Source organism: Maylandia zebra, linkage group LG5, assembly GCF_041146795.1.
Source record: "Maylandia zebra isolate NMK-2024a linkage group LG5, Mzebra_GT3a, whole genome shotgun sequence".
Classification (NCBI taxonomy): domain Eukaryota; kingdom Metazoa; phylum Chordata; class Actinopteri; order Cichliformes; family Cichlidae; genus Maylandia; species Maylandia zebra.
Window position 1 is genome coordinate 22,732,456 of NC_135171.1, and position 25,689 is coordinate 22,758,144.

General features: G+C 43.5%; 1 protein-coding gene across 2 annotated transcripts; it reads right to left on the reverse strand.

The window, feature by feature from the left end:
• Positions 1 to 14: 14 nt before the first annotated feature.
• crocc (ciliary rootlet coiled-coil, rootletin) lies at positions 15 to 24,830 on the reverse strand. Of its 2 annotated transcripts, none has more exons than XM_004544764.4 (37): positions 24,676 to 24,830; positions 20,047 to 20,173; positions 19,828 to 19,970; positions 18,381 to 18,572; positions 18,223 to 18,300; positions 18,039 to 18,130; positions 15,579 to 15,744; positions 15,372 to 15,478; positions 15,057 to 15,284; positions 14,746 to 14,836; positions 14,580 to 14,666; positions 14,310 to 14,495; positions 13,863 to 14,062; positions 13,570 to 13,752; positions 13,109 to 13,253; positions 12,162 to 12,308; positions 11,663 to 11,893; positions 10,398 to 10,591; positions 10,191 to 10,318; positions 9,928 to 10,097; positions 9,658 to 9,837; positions 9,323 to 9,457; positions 9,065 to 9,208; positions 8,481 to 8,719; positions 8,238 to 8,397; positions 7,968 to 8,135; positions 7,442 to 7,865; positions 7,010 to 7,173; positions 6,789 to 6,909; positions 6,416 to 6,579; positions 5,802 to 6,017; positions 4,840 to 5,064; positions 4,611 to 4,760; positions 4,276 to 4,476; positions 3,574 to 3,705; positions 2,163 to 2,336; positions 15 to 796 (listed from the first exon to the last, which is right to left on the reverse strand). In XM_004544764.4, exons 3-37 carry the CDS (start codon positions 19,960 to 19,962, stop codon positions 698 to 700), a joined length of 5,856 nt encoding a protein of 1,951 aa, XP_004544821.3. In that variant the 5' UTR covers positions 19,963 to 19,970; positions 20,047 to 20,173; positions 24,676 to 24,830; the 3' UTR covers positions 15 to 697. The 2 variants fall into 2 exon arrangements, with proteins under 2 accessions (XP_004544821.3, XP_004544819.3); XM_004544762.5 differs by lacking the exon at positions 24,676 to 24,830 and adding an exon at positions 20,516 to 20,819.
• Positions 24,831 to 25,689: the final 859 nt, after the last annotated feature.

Sequence of the window (25,689 nt, forward strand, 5' to 3'; positions counted from 1 at the left end):
TGAGCAGACATGAGTTAGGACACACAGCCAAGTTTATTTTCCAGGAAACATGGCTTCCCTTCGTCCAAACGAGTGACTCTGTCCTTATTAATCACCAGTGTCAGTATTTATACATAAAGTAAAAAGCAGTAAAACTAACCTAATAAAAAAACTGCACCATCACTGCAGCACTCAGACTTCAGTGGTAAAATAGTGTCTAAATATATATATATATATATATATATATCAGATAATCAGTAAAATCTGTTTCAGAGAGAACATACAGTACAATTCCTTCATTATGCTCAGTTTGTTTGTTTCCTAACAAACCCAAGTCCTCCCTTTCTGTCCTCATCTGTTCACATGAACGTGGAGGAATCTGCAGATTTTCATTCCAGCCTGTCTGGAGGAGAGTCCTGTGGTGATTCTTGAATAAGAACAAGAAATTTGGGAATATGCTGGACAAAGATCGAGTGCAGATGGCTGCCCTAATCGGGCCGGCCGCTGGTGTTTTCAGCACAGCTGGCTGAATCATAATGCTCCACCTATTCTCTCTTGAGTCAAAATGAAAAAAACAAACAAACACAAGGCTTCAAAATTACAATAGTGTTCATTCAGTGTCACAAAATAAAACATCTTTGAAACAGTACAGTAACCGTGGAGTAGCGTTGTTGCTATGAGACATTCAAGATGGAGTTTCCTGCTGGTGTTTCTGGTTTCAAGCTGCGTCTCGGTTCCCTGCCGACACCACGGAGGACGGGAGAGACGGCTGCCGCCTCTTCATCTCCTGCTGAAGCTGCTCCTTTAGAGTAGACACCTGCAGTAATGATAAAGGTGACAACAAACAGAAGTTAAACATGTAATTTTTAAATCTGATGACATGATTCAATTTTAAATCCAGTCCGCAGGTTACAGATGTGGACAGAAGAGTGGGATTTTGAAGGCAGTAACAAAAGGCTGGAAAATTAAGTGATGCTAAAAACAAACAGCTGGAGGAACTTATTTGCAGCTGATTAGGTTAATTAGTAACAGATTATTAATGTGACTGGATATAAAAAGAGCGTTTCAGAAGTGAAGATGGGCAGAGGTTCACCAGTCTGCAAATGCATGTAATGCAAATGTGATGTTCCTCAACATAAACCTTCAAATATCATCTGTGGCACATAATATCATCAAAACATTTGAAGAATCTGGAGGAATCAAAACTGATCAAAACTTCAAAACTGATTCAGTCATTGAAATCACTCCATGGGCTCAGGAACACTTGCACACCAGAAAGGCTGCTCAGGAAGTGATGCACCTGTATCACCAATACAGGTTCTGTATTTAATTACTTACTTTTTAATTTAATTTAACTTAACTTACTGAGTATAGTGCAAAAAATGACACATAAACTATATGTTTTCTCCTTGTTTTGAAGTCGTGTGGTGCTGGGAAACAAAAACGTCCCTCCGATGCTTTAAACATAAAATAGCGTGCCTGTTTTTAAAAACTAAGAAGCAGAAATTACAGATATTTGTACTTTTGTTACTTCCCACCTCAACATACTAATGATCGCATTGTTCCATCTGTGTTTGCACAACATTTTAAGATGAAGTTTTGTTGAAAAAAAATCCAAGCACCATCATTTTATTAGTTTTTTTTTCCTGTAAAAAACAATGAGACTGATTAAGCAGTTGTGCTGAAGCAACATTATTGATATTGAAAGAAACACAGATGTGTCTGTGCCACAGATATGATCCATCATATCTATTATACTCAATGAAACTTGGATCCAGCTAAGTAACATTTGGAGTTTGCATGTTCTCCCCATGTTTGCGTGGGTTCCCTCTGGGTACTTCGGCTTCTTCCCACCGTCCAAAGACATGCAGTTTGTGGGGATAAGTTAATTGACTAATCTAAACTGCCCATAGGTTTGAGTGCGAATGGTTGTCTGTCTCTGTGTATTAGCCCTGTGACAGATTGGCGACCTGTCCAGGGTGTACCCCGCCTCTCGCCCTATGACGGCTGGGATAGGCTCCAGCGCCCCCCACGACCCTGATAAGCGAAAGCGGATGGATGGATTATATATATATTCTGAACAACTTTGTTAAAAGCAACAGAAACACCAGCATCAGGTGTGTCTACAGGTGAACTTGGTAAAAAAGAGAAAAAAAGCTTTTAACACAGCACAATGTGAGCACCTGCTCCTCCAGCCCTTTGACTCTGTGCCGGTGAGCGCGCTCTCTAGTGCCCAGCGTCCGTTCGATATCCCGAAAGCTCGTCCTCAGCCTCTCCGCCTCCCGCTGGGCCTCCTCGCGCTGCCTCACCAAACTCTCGCACAAACTGTGAGACTGCTCCATCTCAGCCAGCTGAGTCTACTCATGAAACACACACACACACACACACACACACACACACACACACACACACACGGGAAGACAACCAAATGTAAAAGGAGAGGAACAGAACATCTGGAGGTAAGCCAACACGACTGGAGTTTTATGGATGGAGTTACAACAGAGTAAAAAAAAAAATTAATAATAATAATAATAAAGCATATCGTTTGGAGCGCTGCAGCGAGCCTGTCTAAGAACATGTAAAACAGCTGTCCAACAAGGTCAACTACAAGCTGTGTGTCATTTGCAAGACAAAATGCGGGAAAAGTGAATCATCCTAATGAAAGAAGACGTCACATAGTCTAATAAAGTCATGTCCAAATCTGATTCCAGATCTGTGAACTAGAAAAAGTAAATTCAAAGAAATGAAATTATCTGGTATCTAGTGACACCTGGGACTTTTAAAGTCCTCCACCAAATCAGTGATGGTTCACGCAAACAAACCTGCAGCAGGAATCAGGTCACACAACACAAAGTGTTTTCCTCTTTTTAAGACTTCAGCAATCGAAGAATACGCAACAAAAAAAAGACTCCAAACACGGCCGTTAGCCTCACAGTCTTTAAAACTCTGCAGCGAACGTTAAAGCTTTGGGATTTACTGCGACGGTTAAAGCACATTTCTGCAGCTTGGGAAAAGTTTGGCTTGAATGAGGAGAAAAGAGGAGAAGTCTGAAATGTTAAACCGACCTGAAATAAACAACTTTAATGAGCGTTTCAAAATTCCTCCAAAACCCATTGCAGCTTAATTTATTTGCTTGTTTTTGGCATGTCTGTGGTAAATAGAAAAACATAGTTAAGACTTTAGCATCATTAAAATGAAGCTTTCCCAAAACTATCTCATGTCTTTGGTCCAGTCGTTTGGTTATCTGTGAAAATTACTCAGATGTCACTTTATGAACTTAAACTTTACAATATAACATTAAAACTAATCTTGTTTTTTACATCCACGGGAAAAATGTAGATTATTACACATTTATGTCACCTTGCATGTTAAAAAAATCATTTTAAAGTCTTTTTAAGCTCATTGCTCAAGTCGAGAACTCAGGTTTATTTTGTCACTGTGAAACATCTGCTTGGCTTTCTTCTCGCCCGCTCTTTCTGCACAAACCCTCACTTCCAGTAGACGTATCCAGCCACAGCTAAGTAAACAAAATCTTTCAGCAGGATTCGGCAGCAGTTTGGTCGTCTTTTGCCTCCATCAGCGGCCGTTCCCTACCTGCAGCATCAGTATCTGCTGCTGTGCTTCCTGCAGCTCCTGCTCGGCTGTGTTTAGAGAGCGATCCAGGCGACTCTTCTCTGCAGACAGCCGCATCGTGCCCTCCTCAGACTTCAGCTTCTGACGTTCAACCTGATGAAAAATGTAACCATGGACATGTAACAACAGCGAAGCAAGCCGTTCAAAACAGGGACGCGAGCTGGTGTGGTGGTGTGGTGACTAAAACACTCATCCAAGATGGTGAACACAGTATGTGAGCGGTGTTTTTGTGCAGTTCTATAGTTTAAGAGACAAAGGAAACACTTTATATGTGTATAAATGTCATATCTTATTCAGAATTTCTGGAAACATTTATTTAAATGAAGGGAAGTAAATATTAAATATTTATTAGAATACTAAAAGAATCAACTTCTCATGTTTTTATAATGATTTATATAAATGATATCATACAATTAGAATTTGCTTGGAGGCAATTTTGTAGAGGAGCTCGTACTTATCCGACGTTTTTAACATTTTATTTCTCTCAGGCTGTTTTGATATTTTATTTAAAAGTAATTTTAATGCATCAGCGTGTGTGGTGTAGCTATAAGGCTCTGCAGGTCATTTTGAATCTTAACTGGCATATAAATCTAATATCTTTAATGTCAGATGGTCACAAAGAAAACAAACAAAGAAACAAACACGTGTTGACACAGCGCTGACCTTGTCCAGTGTGTTTCTCAGTGCGTTCTTGTCTTTCTCCAGCCTCACAGCCTGCCTCTCTGCATCTTTTTTCTCCGTCTCCAGCATGGCGACTGCTCTTTGCAGCGCACGTAGCCGCTCCTCCACAGCGGCCCGCTCTGTCTGAGCCGACTGGGCGCTGCGCTGAGCCTCCGCAAGACTGGCTGAGCGCTGTCGCAGAGCCTGACGGAGGAAGACAGAAATCTATCAAGAACACCGGCCTGAGTTCAGCATTGTGCAGAATCTACTCTTTTACAGCTTCAGATCGGCAGCCCTGCAGGTGGACGAGCGTCTCTGGCGATCTGTTTGTCTCTAACCTCCTGAGCGCTCTTCAGCTCAGACTCTACTTCTTCTCGCCGCAGCTCACTCTCGGTCAGCTCGGTCTGCAGGCTCTGCACGCGCTCAGTGAGGGTGGCCGTGTTTCTCCTCGCCTCAGCTAATGACGCTCGGGATGCATCCATTTGTTCCTTAACGGCATAGAATAATTCTCACGTCAACATTCACATCTGAGCCACGCTGTTTGAAGCCCTTTGTTTTCTCTCTCACCTGCAGGAGCCTTCTGTCCTGTTCAGCCATGCTGAGCGTCTTCTGCAGGGCAGCCATACGACCCTGCGTGCTGCTCTGAAGGGCCGCCGCCTCCTGAATCGTCTGGTTGAGAGAAGTGATTTTTTCTCTGAGTAAAGTTTCACCTTCTTGAGATTTGAGCAGAGTCTGGCTCAGCATCTCCACCTCTCTCTGCAGCAGAGCTACGCGGGCTTCTCCTTCAGTAACCTGCAATTAGTACAAAACCAGTTTATTTCAGGCCAAAACAAAAAAAACTGTTTTTCTTTTAATCAAATTGAGATTTCAGTGCTGCTTTTTGTCAAATGTAGTGCAGCGACCAGGACCGCAACTATAAAGTGCAGCTGCTGCATAATGCTTTTATTTTAGTGAATAATCACTACAACTAATAATGTTTCCTTGGAAACAGAAACCAGGAGTGAGTGGTGGATTAACTGAAACTATTTTTCACATATCCACGGTGCGACAGAGCAGAGGCTGCCCCCCACAGCAAAGCTTTTTATCTCAAGGACATCAGCCCCGGCAGATCTCACCTGATGTCGACTATGGTTGAGGAGACAGAGCAGCACTGTTTCTAAGATTTCTTGGTGCGCTTTCTGCAAAATCTGTTAATCTAAATCCATCTTATATCTCTTATATTTAGTTAATGGGACTTTTATGAATTCAAGGTAACTTTTACTGACGCTGATTGCTTTGTTTCTTTAGATTTTAAGTTTTTAATTCTGATGTTTTTGTATTTAAGTCGTTGCTTTATTTGTATATGTAAACACTATAGTGTACATCAGTCTGGCTAAATGGCAGACTATAAGAATAAATAATAGCCTTAAATCATAATTAAATGTTCACCAGCTGATCAGTGACATTAAATCTCCTGTATTAGAAGGAAATTCTCAGGCCCAACTAATCGCATTAAGCTGATCATGAGTCATAAATAAACAGCTCTGTACCCGTTTGACGAGAGAGTCGCGGCGCTCCTGGGAGGCCTGACTCTCAGCCTCTCGGTCTCCCAGGCTCAGCTTGAGTCTCTGCAGCTCCCCCTCCAGACTGCGCCTCCCCAGCTCCACCCTGGTGGCGCGAGCTTCAGCTGCCTCTAGCGCCTCCCGCAGGCGCTTCCTCTCCACCTCCAGGCGGATCTCGGCAGCACGCTGCTTATTTAACTGATCCTGCAGAGATGGATGGAGGAGAAGGGTCATATTAAGTCTACGTTCACTTATGTTTGAACAGACAATTAGAAACAGAGAGGAGCCACAGCTCAACAATCTCCTTGTCTTCTCAATACGTTTGTTCTAAAAAATACAACAGATAAAAGATTCACTCAGTAGCACACACAGCCCAGAAGGTGAATCATTTTGAAAGGTGCTGGCATTAAAAACAAACATATGGAGAGCTGGCAGGGGACTCCACAGGTGGTGCAACACTGAGTGTGCGCCAGCATCTGTTGTTATTACATTTGTCGACAGTGCACGCTTCCCGTTATTGTCCTTCAGTTGCGCTACCATATGTTGACTGTAGCCGAGCTGGGATCACTGCTGTGTGAGTGACAACACAAAACATGGAGTACCTGTATGTGCTTCTTATCCGTCTCAGAGGCCTGCAGCGCTCGCTCTAAATCCTTCACCCGGTCGCTGAGAGCTCGCCGCTCTCTGTCTCCTCTCCTCACCGCCTCTTCTTGCTGCTGGAGCAAAATCTGGGTGGTGGTGAGGCGCTCATCCAGTCCACGCTTCCCTATAATGAGACATCCAAACAACACAGCCTGCAGTAGATTATCAGACTTAATTTTAATTCTACTCAGAAATGGGTTTTGGGCAGCTTGCCTTCATTGTGCAGATGAAGGTTATTTCAGAGTTTTGAAAGCGGACTGTTGAAAGCGAAACGTTTCCCTGAGCTCATCTAAAATCTCCTTCTTTCTAAACAACTTGGGTAAACTCTCTAACCTTCTTGGTACTCCTGCATGGAGTACTGCAGCTGAGTGAGTCGACTCATAGCAGAGTCCCGCTCCACCTTCAGCTCCTCCAGCTCCCGCTGCACGGCCCCCAGCTGACAATGGACATCATCCTTCAAAATTAGCAATAAACAAAGACTTGAGCTACACAAACAAAGAGATTATCCTCGAGTTATTATGTACTGTCATTTTCGTGCCGCGCAGCCCCGTTACCCTCTCTTTCTGTGCATCACGCAGCTCCTGGAGGAAGTCTCTGAGACCGCTTCGCACAGTCTCGGAGTCCAGCTCTGACTGAAGAAGAGGCACCGGTGTATCCCCTCTCTCAGGAGATACAGCGCCTGAGCCCAAAGTATTGTCAGGGGTGCTTCCTCGAATTTCTGTACAGGAGAAACAGAAAGATGTTACGCTGAGATAGCTGAAGGAGTGAAGGAGGGTTCTTATAATGCTACAGAGACAAGACCAGCAAAAAGTAATTCCTCATGTTATTCGTTATGAGTGTCAGTAAGCAGTAATTTTTTTCTATAATTATGCTAAAATTTGAAGAGCCTTGGAGTCATTTTTTATCAGAGTGATGAAACATCCTGTCTCAGAGCTAAATACACTTTGCAACAATAATGAAACAAAGGCCTCGTGTTTGCTTTTCACCTTTAGGAGGCGACAGCGAGGAGCGCAGAGGTGAGACGCTGTGGTGGCGTGACATGCTGCCAGGTGATGTGGAGCTCCCTCCTGGGCTCCTCCCCCTGGGTCCTCTGCCACTCGCTCCAATGCCCAGCGTCCGCGTCAGCGCCGACTGCAGGCTGCTCAGACGAAACTCCAGGTCCCTCCTCGTGGCTTCGGCTCGGGTCAGCTCCGACTCAGTGGCGGCGAGCCGGCCCTGCGCCTCGCTCAGCTGCAGGCTGCAGTGAGCGGCGGAGTCCTGGGCCGTCTGAGCACGCAGGGACAAGTTCTTAGCTTCGTCCTGAAGCTTCTTCTCGCAGCTTCGAGCCTCCTGCAGCTGAGCGGTCAGCTCTCTCTCGCAGCTGCGCCAGCCCGACTCAGACTCAAGCAGACGCTTCTGAGTCATGGAAAGCTGCATTAACATAAAAAAAAGACAGAAGAGACAGCAGTGACACACTGAAGACAGCAAGATTAACAAAGAGCTGGAAATTTCTTCACTTTGCTCCACTCTCACTTCTTTCTTGAGGGACTCTCTGGCTGTTTCGGCTTCAGCCAGCTTCTGTTTGAGGGTGAAAACCTCTTTTCCTCTCTCCTCGTCTCTTTGCTCCTCCAGCGACAGGCGAGTCTGCAGCTCTGCCACCTCCCTCTCCTTCTGCTCCTTCTCTCCATCCAGGACCTTCAGCTGGAGCCAGACAAAAGGAAAATTTACATTTAGAGGCAAAACTGTGTGCAACATATTTCCCAGGTTCTGCTCAGATGTGAGAGAGATGACTGCATGCCTGACCTGTCTGCGGAGCTCCTGCAGCTCTCGCCGAGCCTCCAGTCGTGATCTCTCAACTTCTCTCAGGCAGCTCCGCAGCTCTGTCACCTCCTTCTGAGTGGAAGACAAATTCTCCTCCAGCACAGACAGCTTTTGCTCCTTCTCCTCACATTGTCGCTTCACACTAACAAAACACACACACACTGCTTACACATCTCATCTACTCTGTGTCTCTGTCCCTGGTTACTTTGCCAATCTCATGCATACCTGATCCTTTCAGTTTCTGCACTTCGCAGAGTTTCTCTCAGGTAAGTATTTGATTGGCTGAGAGCCTCTCTCTCCTTGGTGACATCACTGAAGCCACGGCGCAGCTCTGTGCCCTCTCTCCTGTAGCTCTCTGCTGAGTCCTGAGTTTGGTTCAGGCGGCGTTCAGTCTCCAACAAGTCCCGCCTCAGCTGGTCTCGGCTCTCCTCTGTGGCTGCGAGGGCGGCTCTGCACTGCTCCAGCTGGTGGGTGAAAATCAGATGAAATGAGGTCACTGGACAGAACATTTGTTTGTTTCCAGCATGAAAACAAATTAATTAAACTGTTTTATGTTTTCATATTTGACCTCTGCCCATATCTACAACCTTCCACAGATGCAAAAAAGTTGTAAACACTGATGGTCAGTGGCAGATTCTCCTCGCTTTGATGTTCTTCTTATAGCAATTTATTTTCTAACTTCTTGTTTCTCAAATCCGTTCAAATGTGGGCCATCAAGTCATGGTTCGACACATCAGTGGAAACCAGGTATATGTTGGGATGTTGGTATCTGATATTATGCATTTTGGCTCTTGTAGAGGATGATCTACCTCTTTGAGAGCGATGTCAGCACGCGAGCGGAGATCACTACATGTCTCTTGTAGACTGTGGAGCTCCCTCTCACGAGCGGAGGCTGCATCCTCCAGCTGAGAGCGAAGCTCCAGCACCTCGCTGGTCAGAGCGCCGACTCTGATCTGAGGAAAACAAACAGGGTGATGCTGTAGTTAATCTTTCATTCGTGCCTCGACAACAGCAACAAAATACAAATCAGGAGAGGAAGTGAAACCCTCCACGTTTCCTCCCGTCACCTGTTCCTGCTCTTTGTAATGAGCTGCTTCTCTGGCCACTCGCTCGGTCTCGAGGGCTGCAGCTGACAGTTCAGCCTGCAGGCTGGAAACCCGCTCAGACAAAACCGTCTTCTCTGCTTCCTTCAAGGAAAGAGCCTGGGAGGACAGAAAATGTCTGGTTAACACTAAAACAAAGTTTAAAAAGGGGGGAAGGAACAGCCTGAGCCATGCTGGCATTTCTAACAAAGACATTATTTTAAGAAATCTGTTTTAAACCAAAGATTTAAATGACACATGCTATCTGATGAATAAATACAGCTCTAGACGCTGAATAGTTTCACAGGCTGAGATCAGACCTGTTGTTTCTCCGTCTCAGCCTGGAGGAGACACTGATCTCTATCGTGCTGCAGAGTCCGCATTTCATCCTGCAGCTCCTCTTTTTCTCTCTTTGCTCTGCTGAGCTGATCCTCCATCTCCTGTCTGAGCTTTCTCAGCGTGACCTCATGCTCCATCAGCAAGCTGTGCCGCACAACTTCCTGCAAAACACCATGATGACATTCATCCAAGTGTAAAAACATTCATACAAATAGCATTTAAACTAACAGTGATCCACTGAACCCACTCACCTTTTCTGAGACCAGTCTCTCCACCTCCTCCTGATGCTCAGAGGAGGCCTTGCGCAAGGCCTGCTGCGCCTCCAGCTGTGCCGCATTTAAAGTCTGACTCAGAGTCTGCTTCTCCCGCTCAGCCTGGGCCAACGCAATCTCCCCGTCTGAGCGAACGCGCCTTAGTTCAGCTGGAAATCACAATCAGGAAAACAAATACAACGCTTTCCTGTTATTGACCAACTTTTATTATCTTTAATTATAAAAAACACGTCTCCTCTCACCTGCAGCCGTCTCACAGCGGACTCTGAGGGTTTGGTTCTCTGTCTCCAGCTGCTCTCTGCGAGTTTCCACCTGAACGAGCTGCTGCTGCACTTCGAACAGGCTGGTCTCCAGGGACTCACGCTCCGACCTGCAGGTTACAACCACAACTTACACACACGTGCACTGAGCACTTTTGAGTAATTAACCAAGTCTGAAACCAAACATACCTGAAAGCAGCCAGTTCCTCAGACAGCATGGCGTTCTCCCTCTCAGATGCTGTCAGCTGAACCACGAGGGCCGCTTTGTCCCGGGCCAGCTCTGCCTGACTGCGGCCGACCTCCTCCAAGGCCACCTCGTTCCTCTGGCCTTCTCCTCTAGCGAGACTTAACTCAGAACCCAAAGAGGTCACCTCGCCACAAAGCTGTCGAGTACAAAATGATGAGGTCAGTTAAGTGACCTCTGTGAGCCAAAAGCTCAGACTTCAGAGTCCTATAAACACCCAGTTTCTGTTATGTCAGTTATAAGAGATGTACTTGTCACTGTCATTTAAGGCCCACAGCTCTCTTTGCAAAGTTCAGCCAATCAGAGAACGGCTTTCAAAAGCCTTAAAAAGAGAGGAGCTGAAACACCTTCATACTGTTATATCAGACAGCTTCATGGTTTATATCAAGGCCCACTTTTATTTATAATTAGTGTGAAGTACATGATGATTCAAAAACAGAAAAGGTACTGCATGTCACAGTGTCGTATGTGAGCGGTCTCTCATCAACCTTGCAAAAACCAACCTGCACACACCGGACACACGTCTCTCCTCTGCTGCGTTCTTCTGGGTTTCAAAGTTTAACCAACAGTTTGTCTGATTTAAAAACCTTTCCTTTCCTTTTTTAAATGTGTTTTTAAAATAACTGAGGCGAGAAATCAGCCATGTGGTCGTATTATCTGCCTTTATTTTTGGGTCATTCAAAATAACGCTTTAGGCCCATGTTGCAAACAACATGGGCCAAAATGGGTGTTTTAAATATTTTAAATTCGTCTTTTGGGGTTTATAAAAATGAACAGTCATAGTTAAAATGCCAAATTTTGAATTCTGTTTGCTTCGACTGCTTTTTCACCAAGCTTTGGTAATAGACCGGTGTTTTCCAAACAGGAAATATCTTCCAGTGTTCTCTTATTTACAAGACAATGTGCACAGGAATGCAACATCCATCATTCAAGGCACTGGTAAAAATAAATCATTGAAATGGGTATATATTTGTTTTTTGTTAAGTTGCCTAATAATTATGCACAGTAATAGTCACCTGCACACACAGATATCCCCCTAAAATAGCTAAAACTAAAAACAAACTAAAAACTACTTCCAAAAACATTCAGCTTTGATATTAATGAGTTTTTTGGGTTCATTGAGAACATGGTTGTTGTTCAATAATAAAATTATCCCTCAAAAATACAACTTGCCTAATAATTCTGCACTCCCTGTAATGTGTAGTTGTACCTGGGTGACTTTCTCCTGCAGCTTAAGTCTCTCAGCCCTGAGACTCTGGAGCTCAACCTCGATCCCCACACGGCTTAGCTCGGCGTCCTGCAGCGACTGCTGCAGTGTGATGCGGGCGGACTCCAGCTCGAGCCTGTCCTGCTCCAGCCGGACCAGCTCATCTCTGATGGTCAGCTTTTCCTGCTCAGCGTCGCGTTTCTGAGTCTGCAGGAAGGCTTTCTCCTCCTCGAGCTTAGACACAGAGGTGAGAGCAAGTCACATTAAAGGCCTGAAAACCTCTTAAAATCTAGAACAGGTTTGTTTATTTTACTCGGCTGGGATGGAAAAGGGTGATGACGCACACCAATCACAGTTTTGCAACACCTGAATTTGAATCTAACTACATTACTCTGTTTACACTGGCATTAACTCTCGTCCACAGAGACACAAGAGTATTTCATATCAAATGGGCTTGAAACTACATATGTGGAGGTTTTAAATAGCACTGCAGCTCCCTTACCTTGAGGATGTAGGTGTTCAGGGCTGCTTTGTCCTGTGCCAGACCCTCGTTCATGCTGCCCATCTTTGCCAGAGAGTCTCTGAGAGCTGCATCCTCAGACTGGAGCTTGTTAAGCAGCAGACAGAGCTCCGTGTTTTTGCTCTCAGCCTGGAGGGAAGAATCACGGTCAAACAGGTGCTATTTGTTTAAGCAGTCGGGCTATTGCACCACAAGTTTATCTGAAAGTTTTCAAGAATAACTGAATAGAATGTCTGACTAAACTTAAAAACATAAAGTCTTCTGAGTTTTAGTTACATCAGACAGCTCACGTGGAGGCAGGAGCTCCAGAGGAGTGCTGCTTCATGACAAACTATTCAAAAAGCTGAAATCTGTGTCACAGACGACATGTACAGTCGTACAGTCAGCGCTTCGAAAGGGAAACTCCTAAAAATATATTTATGAGGTCAGCTGCAAAAATAATCGTATAACTCCCCCTTTTGGTGTTACAAAGCTGCTGTCTGAAGACGTGCAGCATCAGCTTTGGAGCTGAAAGCCGTAGACACTGCAGGTTGTTTAGTGGCCTTATTGCAAATGTATTTGTAGGATTTTCCTTTCCACAAAACACCAGAGGGAAAATATTTAAAATACTTGATTTACTGATATTTGCAACACACAGTCTAACATTACATTTAGCGCTGAAAGAAGCATGCTCTATTGTTTTTGGGACACTGCTACTAAATCTGCACCTTAATATCATGAACACTTCCACCACTCGTTTTGCCTTCATTAACTTTCTCGCATGAAAAACCTTGAAACTGACAACTGAATTTTAATGGACTAACTTTAATTTCATCTCAACAAATACATCCAAAACAAAAAAGTGGCAGAGTGTCGCTCCCTTGCACTCTGGCAGTACTCTAGTAGCGTTTCACCTCTGACAAATACACAGACTATTACTATTTTCTTACCCGAGCCAGCGCCTCAGACAGCTGTGTTTTTTCTTGCTCCAGCAGCTGCCTCTGAACCTCCCCCTGCTGGTGAGTCTCCCTCACTGCAGACAACTCGCCACGCTGAGCAGAGGCTCGACTCTCGCTCTGATCAAACTGCTTCTGTCTGTTTGAGGCAACACGTGTTGTTCACTGAAAATCAGGCAGGACTCTTGGTGTGTATCTGTTAGTGTGTGAAGCTTGTTGTTCTATTGCAGGAAGGGACGACTGGACAGCACAATAGTTGTGAACAGAGTCAAACTTTTACACAAAAGCTGTAAATGAGATGTTGGGGCTGTACAGGGAGGAGTTTGTTAATGACTGAGATGCTTATGTAGAGGAAGCTGATGCAGATCTTTTGAATGGCACACTGTGAGCATGTGCAGCGTGTGGATTAGTGCCCACATCACATTCACTTAATCTCTACGAATTAGCCAGCTTACACCCTCAGCGTCTCTGCCTTCGCCCGGTCTCTCTCCTGCACGGCAGCCTCCTTCTCCTCCCTCTCGTGGTCTCGCTCTCGCTGCACGGACGCCACGGTCAGCTGAAGCTTCTCGCAGTCCATCTGCAGGAGCTGGCTGCTGCTCTGCGCTGCCTGCACCGTCTTCTCCAGGTTCACCTTCTCGCTGCAACATTCACCACATGTGTGTGTGTGCATGTGAGAATATAATGCAGAGTTGAGGATGAATACACTGTTGGGTCTCGAGGCGAGTTTTGTAGGTGAAGTTTGGCAAACCTGGCCAGCGTGTCTCTCTCCTGCTTCACACGGTCCCGTTCTCGCAGCGCGGCCTCTCTCTCTCTCTGAGCGGCGTCCCTCTCCCGCTGCAGAGTTTGGCTTCTCTGTTCTGCGTCTCTTTTAGCCGACTCGGACTCAGAAAGCTGTTTTCGTAACTGCTGCACAGACGACTGAGCAGAGAGCAGACGGCTTCGAACATCCTGCAAACACAACCGGACAAGTGGAGGGAATGATGATGACGGTGTTACAAGGATACAGCACCTACAACATGAAAGATTTTAAAGTCTCACCACAGATTTTAGCACTTAATGTCTGAGCTTCATTGATTTTTAAGTCGTTTAGCTTGTCTTAAACATCCAGAAAAGGGGGGCAAATAAAATCGGTGACCTCTGTCAGAGAGTTCCATGTTTGTGTGTGGTCCTTTGTGTTTGTAGATTAACATGTCACCTGCAGCTGGAGTGTCTTGTTTGTGACTGCAGAGCGGAGAGCAGACAGCGCTGCCTCTGGGAGAGGAGACAGCGAGGAGGGTCGAGTGGGAGAGGACGGCCTTCGAGGGAAAGAGTCACGAATCAGAGCCCCAGAATTGTCCTGATCTGCTTCTGACGATGACGATTCTCCGTCTGCTGAAACCGTCTGTAAATGCAGGTTAAAATGAAGCCCTTCCATCTGGGTTCCCACTGAGAAATCAGCTGATGTAAAAATGTGTGTGTTGTTTACCTGAGCGATGTCCCGCAGTGTGTCTAACAGCGTCTCAGTGTGAGTCCTCATCATCTGCATGTCAGTCTCATCACTGCCGCTCTGCTCCTGAAGGGAAATGATTCACATGAAGCACATGAAGCAGACCAGTATGAAACCATTATGGCCTCCGTGACTGGTGTCTCACCTCGAGCTTCCTCGTTAGTGTCGCAATTTCTCTGTCACGCTCTTCAATTTGTCCCTTTAGTCTCTCCCCTTCTCGCACCAAATCGGACAACCTGAGAACGAAAACAGACAATATGAAATTAAACTCACACGGACGGTAAAAAGGACCTTTAGTTTTGCACTTTGAGTCAGTTCTTGTTGTTTTAAATGAAAAGTGCTGGAAGTCTTCCTGCTGTTACACAATGGGGACTTTTACTAGCTCCTCCTGTTGGACAGCTCGATTAAAAACAACTTATACGACTGTAAGCCTGCAGGACGGCTCGGCACCCTGACCTGACGTTGAGCTCGCTTCTCTCTGCGTCCATCCTGCTCTGAAAGCTCATCATCTCTGCCACTCGACCTCTCAGCTGCTGCTCCAGCTGAACCCTCAGAGCTTTCTCCTGCTCCAGAGCCACAACTGCTCCTCCCTCCCGACTTTGCAGCGTGGCACACAGACCGGCCCAGGACACCTGAGCAGAGTGGGACGTCCGAGCCAGCTCATTACGCATATCTGACAGGTCCCTGCGGGAGATTGGAGAGAGGCGGGAAGGAGTGAGAGACAAAACACGAGTCAAAAGATAAAATAAGACTGAGGAGAACAAAGTTTACCTTTCAGTGGCGCTCTTCATTTCGCAGACATGCCTCCTGAACCCGACCACTTGTCGCCACAGTGTCAGCAGTCGGCTGTGCTCGCTGCTGAAGTAGCTGTGGAAAGACTGAACAGGAGGCCAAAGGAAATTAAAACGAGTAATGATTATTCTGAATTTAGACTTTCCTGAATTTCCTTTTAATATTTAAGAAGCATCCCTCTCCCACCTCTTCTTCTCTCCTCCAGTCAGACTCCTTTTGCTCTAGCTCCTCTCTGGCTTTTGTCCAATCAGCAGTGAGCCTGCGGATATCCTGGCTGAGAGCCTCGTTGGCCAAACCAGCCTGCTCCAACTGCTCTCTCAGCATTGCATTCACTGCAGACAGACTGCTGCTCCTGAAGTCACAACATGGAAACACTCAAATATAACACACGCAGTTCAGGCTGAAGCTGTTTACAAAGAAAGTGGTTAAATAAAACGCAAAGGAGAAGATTGATCAGGCCTGCAGATGTTTGGTATAATACATGACTGAATTCATGAAATCCTCCTTAACTAGAGTCTGCGTGGTTTTAAAAAAAGGCTGCTCACTCTCATATTCCCTATGTTTTTGGTGTAAAAGTTAAAGTCAAATTACAACGGAGCACAATCACAGATGAGCTCATGACTCATTTCTGTAAAAATAGTTTTGGCTGCATGTGCAAAAATGTCTCACAAAAATCTTCAGTCCCTAAATAAAAAGAATTAAAAATAATAACTCAGTGGACTAACTGGCCAACAGCTTATGTTGGCAGTTAGATAACTATTCATATCTGCTATACATAGGCCATGAAAATACGCTGTTCCTGCATGAGTGCAATACCATCTATATCAATTCTGTCCATCGATCCTTACAATAACAAAACAAAACAAGAATAAGTTGATTAAATTCATTTTTAAAGACTGTTGCATATGTAAAATTAAAGTAATAAATCCATATACATTTATTTGCAGCTTCAAAGGGAGCTATCATAGTGTGATGTTCCCAAAAGCAGAATTTGATCTCAGAGGACGACCTTGCTGAATTTAAGTTTTTTAAATAAACTGCCGGTGCTCAAGTTGCACTGAGAGCATTGTAGAGTCAGTGCAACCCTAGCTGTGGTTCAGGAGGTTCAACTAATAATTGGAAGGCAAGATGTGGGCAAGATGATGAAATGAACCGAAAACTGTCCTGGATACAGCCACTGAAGTGTGAGTGTGATAGAGACAACACGCTTGAAGTGCACAAAATAAAGCACTGTATGAATGCTTGTGGTAAACAGACTTATACAGTCGTCTTCTGCTCATACTACTCAAAGTGCTGCTACATCATAGGCCACACTTACATTAATAAAGCTTTTTGTCCCGCTCTCTTAAACACTTTTTAACAATCACACAGACACACACAGTGCCTCTATAGTGCAGCAGTCTCTGGTTTGATCCCAGCAGGAGTCACAAGTCATTTTGGGTTAAGGACAGGCGTCTGGTGTAACAAATCTGCCTAATGAGACACGCGTAGAAACCTGCTAAGCTGCTTCCTTGTGAATAAAGGAGCAGACAAAAGTAGCTTTACCTAGCAGGCACACTAATTTAGACACATTTCAACACTGGGACTGAACCCTGACCCTCTGATTAGCAGACATCTCACTCTATCCCCACAACCACAGCTGTCATAAATGTGGGTCACAGTGTAAATGTGTTATTTAAATACCAGTTAAATAATTTCCTCTTAGACTTTGCTAAAAAAAAAAAAAAAAAAATTAAAAAAAAAAGTTTGACATAAAAAAATGGTGTTAGTGCAGGTTTTAATGTTTCTGTTTCTATTTATGGGCTACGTGCCACAATTCTTTACAATGACACTTATTAAACCACTGCTAGCTGTTTTAACAAATTAAAGGCCAATTTCCAACCTAACTTTTATCTTTAAAACTCTTGAAATAGTAGTTGTAAAACAGCTAACTGATCATCTGCAGAGGAATGGCTTATTTGAAGAGTTCCTGACAGGTTTCAGAGCTCGTCAGCTTTAGTGGAGGTTACAAATGATTCTGATTTGACATCTTAATATTGTACATCATTTTACTACAGAGATTAAAGCACGCTGTAGGTATTACAGGTACTGTGCTGAGGTGGTTTGAATCATATCTATCTCATAGACTCCAATTTGTTCATGTAAATGGTCCTCTTCACACCCTAAGGTTAATTATGGAGTTCCACAGGGTTCAGTGCTAGGACCAATTCTGTTTACATTATACATGCTTCCCTTAGGCAAGGTATAGCATACATTTTCACTGATATGCAGATGACACACAATTTTATCTATCCATGAAGCCAGATAACACACACCAATTAGTTAAACTGTGTGAATGTCTTAAAGGAGCAAAGATCTGGATGACCTCTTCTGCTTGTAATTTCAGATAAAACTGAGGTTATTGTACTCAACCCTAATAATTTTAAAAGCATGGTGTCTAACCAGATGTTTACTCTGGTTGATTGTTGGGTTTTTCTCTCTAATATTGCAGGATCTTTACCTTTTTCTGATTTGGCACTATATAAATAATATTGAATTTTCTCTGAGTTATCTCTGGTTTGTCTGCACTGATACTTTTCAACAGTCTGAGGACGTTACAGGTTTACAGCTAAATCATTTTATGTCTCTTCTCTCATGATGCATCACCTTTGTTGTTCCTCCTCCAGACGGATTAAAGCATCCTCCAGGTTGCTGCTTGCTTCATCTTGATGGCGACCATTCGATGTTTCGCTGTGACCCTAAAATCAAAAGATGACCATGGACATATTATTTTTAACCTGTGCATAAAAATCGGCTTCCTTATGTTTACAGTAAACTCGAGGTCGCCTACACTGTTTTTCTCCAACTCAGATGACTTCTCCTGCAGCGCCTGATCCAGATCACCACACCTCTTTTTATACTGAAGCACCTGAAGGAGCAGGAAATAACACCAGTAGTCAAACCTCATCAATAACAACTTAACAGAAGAGGGAAATAAAACAGACGCACCTTGGCCTGCAACTTCTGCACAAGCTGCGCCTGCCTCTGCTGCCCCTCCTGGTATGCGGTGAGTTTGCGCTTGTAGGCCGCCTGTTCCTCGTCCAGCCGCCTGCGCAAATCCACATTCTGCTGAGCCAGGCTGCGTGACTCTGGTGAATCGTGGTCTTCGTCCCCTGTTTCAAAACGCAGCGCCTGCTCCAGCTGTGGTTTTAATGAAAGGTAAGAGGCAAGGGGTCGGGTTTAATTTCACACTTCTTCACGACAGATCTGCATGGCACTGCCAAGTTTGGACTGCGTCCAAAAATACCTATATACATGTTCTCAATGAGCTAAGTACTTGAGATGGGAACTATTTTCCAGACTTTAAAACAGAATTTCCCCAAACCATCTCACCATTTAACAGCTGTTCTGGACAGCTTGTGCGTACACTGATGGCACTGGTACAAAACACATCCTGATCATTTCCTGTGAAACCTCACATGAATGCATAAAATGAAGGAAAATACTACATTTAAACTACATAAATGGAGGTCATAGTACTTAAGAAATACTAACTTTGTTTTCAGCCACATCTTTCTTTCTATGCTGTATAGATGTTCACTCTTAAATGAAACTCTTCACAAGAAGGTTTGTGGATTATTTTGTGTAACCTGATCGTGACATCTGGACAGAGGCACATCTGCTGAGTTTATAAATCATTTTTTGGCACTTTGAACAGCACAGGGTGAGCGCCATTTAGTTCCGTTATATTTAAGAGAAAGCTGACTCACATACTAACATATATTCCAGCTGCTCAGTACTACAGAGTGTCTGTATCCCAAAGCGGAGACCAGTTATTACTTTAAATACACTTTTGAAATGAGTCCATTAAGTTATAAAAGGTGGACACTCTCCTTTAAATTGGTTGTTTTATGTGTGACATTAAAGCAGCAGGCATCTCAACAGCCTACAAGAGTAAAATATACATATATAAATTTATTTATTCTTTAAAGAGAAAAGATTCCTTTGGACGATCTCCGGCACAGTTTCTTCGTGCTTTAGGAAGCAGGCTGCAGTTATTCCTTTTGTAATGTTCAACCCACCCCAAATGAGCTGTAGCACCCAACTCACCCACCCACCCAACACTGCATCTCCCCTCGCCATTGAAGCCCCTGTTTACAGTCACCCAGGGTGACAGACGCCATGGCAACATTCCACTTCAGTTGATTCCAGCCCCCATCACCTGGGAGACGAGCAAATCTCAGACAAAGGAAGGACCCAAAAAAACACATAAATGAGGAAAAGGGAATGTGGCACGGTCCTCAGCTTTAAATGTGTGTAAAGCCAGAGCACCTGAAGAGTGTTTGAACTTGTCGCAAGAGATTAACAGGCTATAATGATTCCATCCACCTCTCAACCTATTCTACCAAAATGACCACTAAGTGCTGTTTGCAGGCATCCTGGAGACTTGCCTTACCCTCTCACTGATTGCACCGTACTTGATGGCGAGCTCGTCTCGGTCGGCTCTGCTGTGTGCCAGCAGGTCCTCCAACCTCGCCAGTTCCCCCTGCAGTACTCGGTTCTCCTCCTGGAGGGACATGACCGAGGACATGGCCCCTGCTGCTCAAAGAAAGGCCAAAGTCAGGCAAAGACGGCACTGAGTTGATGTGAAGGAGAGAGGACTGTGGCAACTCACCGTTGTCGCTGAGGTTCTTTGTCACAATCTCTCGCACTCGTGCTGGCAGACATGTAAGGGGGGCATCAGGTGAAGGACCCCGGACTGTCAGCCTCTTCTCCTCAGACAGAACGCTCTCCTCCAGCCTCTGGTGGAGGAGGACAGGCGCAGCCGTTTTTATTTAGTTTGTGACGTTTAGAGAAAGATCAGCAACACAGAGCTGAGAAACTATGAAATAAGGCTGTAAACACAGAAAATCCCAACACATGACAGAAACCGAGTGATCACAATAATGTGTCTGAAAAGTGCCACAAACCCAACGGTGCCACGACAGGCACAGGACCACGACTGCTGCGCAATAGATACACAAAACTGCTCCCAAACAGAAACAAGCGCATGCACGCCCCAGATGAGCCGCTATTATTTGCCCCACACCTGTGTCATTTAATGAAATGATCAAGTGAGCTGGAGCGGGCCCGGCGAGCCTCACCTGGATCACAGACTCCAGTTTACTGCTGGAGTCGCTTTCTGCGGAGTTTTCCGCAGCGCTCATCGCACCGGCAGGTATTTAAAATCCTCCGGGTAACAGGATTAACTCCGAATAAATGCTACGTCTTCACGGTGTCAGCGATGGTCTGTTGCTTTGCAGCAGGAGCGGGGAAATGAAACAGTTGTGAGCCTTAGCTGCTTATTTGGTATGAGCCGACAAAGTTTAGTCGCAGAGGAGCAGTGCGCGTCCGTCCCGTCGCCGCCTCCTCCTCCTCTTCCTCCGGGAGGCAGAGATTGAGGACAGCAGGATTAGCAGGTTTTAAAATGCACACCCCCACCTCCTCCACCACACTCCCACTTCTCACATTCAGAGCCCTCCACACGTCACTGATATCCAGCTACTCTCGAGCCTCGCAGTTGAGAGAAGATACCGAACAATTAACCTGATTTTTGTGACGTCAGTATGTTAATATTGATTCAGATAGTTACGGCACTCCTGAGCCCACCGAGAGAAGCAGCAGATATCTTTAAACTCCTTTACGGCGTCGTGCCAAAAAGTGATCATCTGCCAAAAACACAGACCGTCTGTTACAACTGACTTGTTGACCCAAAATCTGTGAAACATCTCTCATTTAGGTAACTTTTATGTAGCCTTTATTTATCCAGGTCAAAGGTCTCATTAAGACTAAAAGGTTATTTCAGAGTGACCTGTCCAAGATATGAGCCTTTCATAAATCAAGTTGACTACAGTCTATTTACCAACACAAGCAAAGAATGGACTTTACTAAAAAATAAAAAAAAAACAACCACAGAAACAGCAGCAATCACTTTTTGAATATGAGGGTTTAAAAATAAAAACAAACAAAAAACAACAGAGCATAAGCTTCTACCAAAGCGCTGGAGTTTACTCTCTAATTTCCTGTTTCGATTAAGCATAAGTAGTGGCAGTGCAGCAGTGCAGCTGTTACTGAGTGTTTTTAAGGATCTTTTTAAATTAATAACTAAAATAGAAATAATTAAAAATATCCTCCAGCTTAAGGGGTTAATTAAAAGTACAAAATTATTGCCAGTCAAAGAAGCAGTTATAACAAATAACATCTTGTCACTGCAATCATATTATTATTATTATTATTATTATTATTATTATTATTATTATTATTATTAATCCAGATAATTTGTGCCACTTCTTAGTTTTAATGACACAAAAAGGATCAGATCTATCCATTTACACTTGTATTATATTTTTACGTGTTAAGTGCTCTGCACATGGATGTGTGTGTGTGACTTTTTTATGTCTTTGAAAAGTTGTGACTGTCACTTAAATGGTAGAATAAGGGTTTCATATTTTCCTCTGAAATGCAGTGAAGTAGTCTAAACACGACATAAAACATATTTAAGGTCAGTAGTTTTAAAAAAGTGTTTGGACAAGTCCAGACAAAACCAAATATGCTGCCTCAGTCAGTTTCAGTTTTCCTTTTAGTGCTGTTCAGTATTTTTGGTGTTAGGGTGATGACTGTCATCACAGTTTGGATCTGCTTCATGAAACTATGAATACGTGTTTGCAAAATCAAAAAAGGGAAGGTATAAAATGTTATCTTGATATAGCTTTACACTAGTGGGTTTGGGGTATTTCTTCATTTCTGAAGGGCAGGGGTACATCCAGAGGGGGCAGCATGACTGAATCTTACTGATACCCCCCTCCCACCAATGCAATCAGACTACAATACTGTAAAACCCACAGCGTGCACTGGATGAGAGCATGCACAGTTAGTACATTTACTAAAATACTTTACTAAAGTACCGTTTCACAGATCTACTTTATTTTATTTATTTTTTATTTATTTATTGTAGTCACTTGGATGAGTGACAAAACATTTCTCCCACTGAATACGTGGATTGTAACAACATTATGGTGTATCCACAGTTTTCTTCACTTTATTCATTTCTGATAAATATTTTCTGTGGGAAGGGTATTGTTCCTGCTCAGGAATTTTGGGGGAGCAAAGAGGTGACATCTTCTCCATTATTATATCTTTACATTCAAGCAGCTGTAATCGGAATAATTCACAAAATCACAAATATTTCGTATCTTTACACTTGACTTTGTTTTCTGCTTCTCCTTCTTCTTCTTTTAGCGTTTAAACATTTTTAATTTTAATACATTAGCAACTTTAGCACAAAGTTAAACAAAGCATCTGCTTTGTTGTTTGCTTTGTGACACAGGCATTGAAGATGACGGGGTGTGTGCTGCACTGTGTGGCGTTTGAATTGTCAAGGTTACAGACAAGAGGATCATTGTGTCAATACCAGACCCCCCACTCTGCCTTAACCCAGCTCTCCCGCTCACACTCCATTTGCATTTCTATGCTTCTGAGTACTTTCTCTTACAGTACACATTACCATCCCTCCACCCTATAACCCCTGAAACCACACAGGGCCCTGGGGGAGCGAGTACTACCAGATTAAATGTCCTTAAAAAGGCCCAATACAAAAGGACTTACAGGAATAAACATCAAAACTCAAAGTTATTACAGCTTTATTATTATTACAGGGATTTCCCCCCCAAGTTTCTGAGTTTTTCTATTTTCATCAAGTTAGATTTCAGAGTTGGTCTTTTTGTTTAGTTTAGCTTTTAGTAATTTGACTCTTACTTTTAATTTTGTACATTCATTATTATAATTTTAAGAGTATTTGATAGGGGCATGTTTTTCAGAAGTTCTGAATAGATGTTGCAATACAAACAGCACTTCCCAAAGGATGTTGATTTAGTGTGTTAGACATCCCAATGCTCAGTAGACTGTAATAACACGGTAATAACATTGTTCCAGATGGTTTCCCCCTCAAAAAATCTCTAGCTTTGATTTTATTTCCTTTAATTAAAAAGTTATTTGTTTTTTTAACAACAGTTTCATTGGACTGTAATGACTTTGGTGAATGCTGACTTAAATTTCTGAATGACTGAAATTTAAACTTACAGGAATAAACAACAAAACACTGATGTGTTGTGACATCATCAGTCATGCTGTCACGCCTGACACCCGTTCACCGACCACTTCATTAGGCACACCTTTTAAGGCAAATGTCTAATCAGCCCCATGAAAGTAATTCAGTTTATTGAGCCACATAGACACGGTCAAGACGACCTGCTGATGTTCAAACGTGGCATCAGAATGGGGAACAAAGGTGATTAAAGTGACTTTGGATGTGGCGACAGAAACTTTTGATCTCTTTGGATTTTCCCTTAAAACCATCTCTAGGATTTAAAAAGAGAAAATATCCAATGAGCAGCACTTCTCTGGGAGAAGATGCCTCATAGATGCCAGAGCTCGGAGGTGAATAACAGGAAGGCAACAGTACCTCCAATAACTACTTGTTCCAACCAAGACATGCAGAAGGAGACAGGAGACACTGCTGTCAGCTAAGATCACTAGGAATTAAAGCAGCTCTAAAGGCGGGGGTCCCGCACAAGCAGGGTGTACTAATAAAGTGGCTGGCGTAAAACCATAGTATTCTAATCTGAAATAAATGAAAGATTTTCATTTCCCAGGAACGAAAAGTTCAGTTTAAACTTATTCATATCTTTGGCGCCCCCTACTGGTGTGACAGGAAATAACTGGTACTGACTTCAGTGAAATTAAACCTTAAAAATCTGTCGGTCTGCGCAATTGTTCATCCTGAATCTCCAAATGCGAACACACCCCCAAACTGTCCGCTCTTCCCCACACGTTAAACAAACGGGACTTCTTCTGCACCGACCTTAAATCACTGATTTCCTGAGCAGATGCCTCTGCGCTTCTCGTTTATTATGTGCATATAAAGGAGAACACGGCCAAACGATTCATCGCCAACATCCTCTTTAAGCACAGAAACCACCGACATCCACAAAGACACGCCCAAGTTTTCAAAAGTCTGAGGAGTTGGAGGAGTTGGAGGAGGGAGATGGTTGCACGTTAAGCCGCGCAGCATCCAAACAAAATTAAACGGAGACTTTTTTCGCAACCCAACCATCAGAGGAGGAGATCGTGACTGCTGTGGAAACAAGAGGCTGAATATAAACACCATCTACACCTACATCATGTCGTGTTTGCTGCAGCTTTAGCAGTGAAAACATCCGCTTCCCTGTCTGATAAACATCTCTCCTCGGCTGCTCGTTCTGCTCACCGTTTTCCTGCCGTCTCTCCATTTCTCCTCTGCGTGGGCTTTTTACACAGCAAAAGCAGGCACGAAGCTCATCCCGGCACTTACAAACGGACCGTCGGCTCCCTGCACGCAGGGTCGCCTTGTTTCGAAATCTTCTCCATGCTTTTTCCGGGGAGGGACTTCCAGTTCATACAGATCAGCGGCGGGTCTATCATATGATCACACCGAGCTCCATAACGCGCTGGCATTTTGAATGAACGCTGTTATTCACTCAAATAAACGAGTATCTTAAAAAAAAGTGTGTGTATGTTTTAGTGTTTTATGTTTTAGTTTTTAGTGTTTTTTTAGTGTTTTATGTTTTAGTGATGCAGATGTTTATCGTTCAAATAATATCTAAAATCCGAGCATATACATTTATCCAAGGTTAAATGAAAGAATTTAACCACTTCATTATTTTATTTCAAAATATCTTATAAATAATCATTTTAAGTGAACAAAATAACACTTTTAACTATCTAAAATCCAGTCATATCATCATATCCAATGCTTAATTTAAAAAATGAATTAAATTAATATTTTTAAATAACCTCTCTTAAATAATCATCTCAAATGAACAAAATAATATGACATTTACTTTTTCAGTTCACATTTTTAATATCTAACATCCAATCATATCCATTTTCCCATATATTTAATAAAAACAATATTATTTTTAAATAAAATATTTTTAAAAAATTCAGTAACCAAAATGAGAGACATTTATCTTTTAAAAGCATCAAAATAATATCTAACATCCAATCCATCCATTCATCGACTTTTTAATAACAAAAATAAATACATATAAAATAACAAGCAGCTGGACAGCGTAGTTACTGCACACCTTTGGAGCAGGAGTTGCAAGTTCGATTCCTGCATGCCGGTGGTATCCAGTAAGGGTCCTGGCTGCCCCCCCCCCCATGCTAAAACCAACCCCTGACATGTGTTGTGCCAAACTGTATTAATGAACTGATATTAGACACCTGTAGTCTAGTAAAT